We start from the raw sequence: 3,417 nt of genomic DNA, 5'->3' as shown, positions 1-3,417 counted from the left end.
CAGCGGGTGAGTGCGCATGAAGTTGATCACCTCGTCGGGGTAGTCCTTGGTCGACTTCATGGAGGGGGTGAAGGTCCCCCCGGGGCACTGCAGGACAAACGCCACCCATGCTCAGTGACCCGCTATCCGGGCATGGGTCAGAGCGTGCTGGCTGCGCACCAGGCACCGGCTCACCTCCCTGTGTGTTCAAGGGGGGTACTTACGGTCATTTTGCCCGTGTAGGGCATCCACTGGTAGTTGGGTCCCTCCTTGTGTGCAAAGGGCCCGTTGAAGACCATGCGGATGTCAGCCATGGAGTAGACGCACACGGCAGAGCCCTTGAATCCCTTGAACCCCGACCTGGGAGGAAGGACCTGCTGCCACCCTCTGGCATAGTGCCACCTGCCACCGCAGCATCGCTGGGACCCCCACCCAGACAAGGACCCCCTCTGCTGCTGCGTGCCAGGAGGGTCAGTACTCACCCCGAAGCAGAGAACACAGCGTAGATAACAGGGTTCTTGGTGTCCTGAGTCTGCTGGATGAAGACATCCTCTTGGGACAGAAAGATGGGGGTGTCACCATGGGGGAAGTGGGCAGGGAGCCCCCTTTGCACCCAGGGACACTGGGACAGCAGGGAGAGCTAAGAGGTGGGGGGCAGCAAGGGGGTCCCCAGCCCTCCCCATGAGACAGGGTACGGTGTCACCTCCCCAGAGGTTTTTTTGTGCAGAAGGCCCCCACGCCCCCCCTCGCCCACTCACGGAGCTCGTCGAAGTGTGTTTCAATCCCGTCGGGTCCTGGCACAGAGCAGACGAGCCGGGCCTTCAGGAAGGTGCTCCACTTGTTCACGAGGCAGCAGTGGCCCCCATCGTCGTTCTGCAACAGAGGGACCCCCACGCTCAGCCCCGCTGGCCCTCCTGCCTGCCCCCAGCCCGCCCACCACTCCACCTACCAGGCAGATGCGCCCGATGCGGGAGTAGACCCCAGGGCTCAGCGGGGCATCAGCTGACTTCTCTCGGAAAAAGAAGTAGAGCTTGTCATCGTTCCTCTCGCTGCTGTCAGGGATGAGCTGGGCGCGGACAAAGGCCGGGTCTGGAACGGCATGGCACGGCACGGTCAGTCCAGTGGCACCCCTGCCCCATCCTGCAGTGGGATGCTGAACCCTCCTCTCCTCCAGCATCACCCCACTCCTGGAAAAGCACTGCCGTGGTCACAGGTGAGAGCTGGATCTGGACTGGAGCTGAAGAGGTGGGCTGAGGAACCGCATCTCTCTGGTGGTCATTGGGCCTCCGAGAGGGAATTGGAGCATCCGTGAGGTCCCTGGGAGCAGGGTGGAAGGCTCCAGCAGCTCTGTAAGCAGGGTGGTGGGAACCGGTATTCCTCCCCAGGGAGGAACCACACAGCTTGGGAGCTTCTCAGGAAACTTCTCCCCACCATCCATCAGCCGGTGCCCAGCCTGTGCTGACAGCTCCCCCTCTTCGAGTTACTACCCCGCCGGCTTCCCGACACGGCAGGACCAGCCCATCTGCTCTGCTCTGTTTACTCAGCTGCTGCCCCATGGGCAGGGGTGCTCCGAGGGGGCAGGATGAGCGCTCGGGGTCACTGACTGCAGGCGACATGGTTGACATCTCAGCCCTGCAGAAACCCATGCAGACTCCAGCAGAGCCAGCCCCATCTCTCGACAGTTGGCTTCTCCTGCTGCCCAGTGAAGCCCCCAGCACATCTGTAACTATACCCAACACTGCTATCCCTCTGCTCTTCTGCCTAGATTTCCATCCATCCATCCATCCATCCACCCATCCATCTATACATCATCCATCCTTCTATCCATCCATCCATCCACCCATCCATCCATTCACCCACCCCTCATCCATCCATCCACCCATCCATCACCCATTCATCCATCCATCATCATCTGTTAATCCATTATCTGTCCACCCATCCATCAACTGTCAACCATCACTCATTCACCCACCCACCACCCACCCGCCTGCCCATGCTGGCAACTCTCTCTGTCCTGGGACAAAGATGCAGTATGACATGACATGTCTCATCGCTAGGGCTGGAGCCATGGGGTCCCCAGAGAACCTGGGCCAATGACACCTGAACTCACCGTTGAGCCAGCGTGAATTGTACTGGTCTGTTCTCATGGCTGTCTGCTTGCCCATGGTGCGGAAGATGGCTGCGTCCGTGCCCATGAAGTCGATGTAGACACCAGCGTAAAGCTCTTCATCTGCAGAGGGCAGAGATCAGCTGGGGACCCCCACCTAGTCCCGGCCACCCACCTTTTCCCACTGCCCCGGGCTCCATCCAGCCCCAGCACTGGCCAGTAGCCACCAGGCAACCAAGAGCCACTGCCTGTGGCCATCCCAGAGAGCTTGAGAGGTTGGCACTGGTCTGTACCCAGGACCCCCACCCTCACTGGGCTGGGTGACCAAGGACTGGGCATCCCGGGTCCCCGGCCACTCACAGCTGGGGCAGGCAGGAGTGGCAGGGGCAGGAGCCTGACTCCTTGGGGATTTTGGGGCAACGCAGGAGGATGGTGAGAGCAGCTGTCCCATCTTGCCTGCGTGTTCCCTCTGCCCAATGCAGGCAGTGCCAGCCCTGGGGAGCTACAGGACTCACTTATTAATGCAGAGACAGTGTCTACTTTGGGGTCATAGGAACACTTCCCCTTGCCCGACTCCAGCTTGTCCGGCTCCAGGTAGAAGATATAATCCTGGAGAAGGAAGTAAACAGAGGAGCTGGTTAGACTTTCACCCCTCCGTCCCTGCGGCACCTTCTGAAGCCCACTGGGAGTGGCAGCGTCCTCCAGGATGGAACCCAGCAGCGAGGATGGCCGTGGATGGACCGCACTGGGGGTCTGCAGGTCTCCTGAGAAGCTGTAGCCTCCCTGAGCTACTCCTCCAATGTTGCCAGGTGCTTCTCCGTGCCCTCCATCACTTGGAGACTTGGCCGAGCTGCCAGGCTGAAATGGGGCACCATCCTCCACGCCCGCTTCTGGGCAAACATCTCCCTCCGGCCACCCCTTCACTCTGGCCATGCTGCACATCACGGGGTGTCGCTTGGCTGGCTCCAGGTCATGCAGCTCCAGTGGCTTCGGCAGGCAGGGTTTGGCCAGCAGCACAGCTCGGCTGCCAGACCCACCGTGCTCCTCCTGCCAGGACCCATCTTCCAGCGGGTGCCATCTGTGTGGCATCACAGTGAGATGCTATGCCCACTACGGGGGGATTTCCCCACGTTGTCAGGAGCTGTCTCCCTGCTGTCACCTCTGCCTTCCCCACAGCCATCCCAGCACTGTCACGCGTCCCCAGCCAGGGGCGAGACCCAAACTACACGCAACATCCTCTGCCAGTGCTGGTGGGGGACAGGCAGGGCCAGGCTGGCCCCACCAGGTCACACCTCACCCCCAGCGTATGGACCCCTAGGGTCAGGATGAAG

The 3,417-nt window shown here is 61.1% G+C and overlaps 1 protein-coding gene across 1 annotated transcript in view; it reads right to left on the bottom strand.

The window, feature by feature from the left end:
- LOC104461522 (semaphorin-3F-like) overlaps positions 1–3,175 on the bottom strand; it is a gene marked incomplete at its 3' end in the record, with an annotated part of 6,141 nt that extends 2,966 nt beyond the window's left edge. The window contains exons 1-8 of the mRNA XM_010073145.1: positions 2,756–3,175; positions 2,602–2,695; positions 2,090–2,209; positions 929–1,068; positions 738–852; positions 462–531; positions 204–339; positions 5–87 (exon numbers count right to left, since the gene is read on the bottom strand). Coding sequence (XP_010071447.1) covers positions 5–87; positions 204–339; positions 462–531; positions 738–852; positions 929–1,068; positions 2,090–2,209; positions 2,602–2,695; positions 2,756–3,175 — 1,178 coding nt within the window. The remainder of the gene's footprint in view (positions 1–4; positions 88–203; positions 340–461; positions 532–737; positions 853–928; positions 1,069–2,089; positions 2,210–2,601; positions 2,696–2,755) is intronic.
- Between the last annotated feature and the right edge of the window lie 242 nt (positions 3,176–3,417).

This window comes from Pterocles gutturalis, unplaced genomic scaffold (assembly GCF_000699245.1).
Source record: "Pterocles gutturalis isolate BGI_N339 unplaced genomic scaffold, ASM69924v1 scaffold4692, whole genome shotgun sequence".
Taxonomy (NCBI): Eukaryota; Metazoa; Chordata; class Aves; order Pterocliformes; family Pteroclidae; genus Pterocles; species Pterocles gutturalis.
The sequence above is the reverse complement of the archived record's forward strand: the minus strand, read 5'-3'. Positions and strand labels throughout refer to the sequence as shown.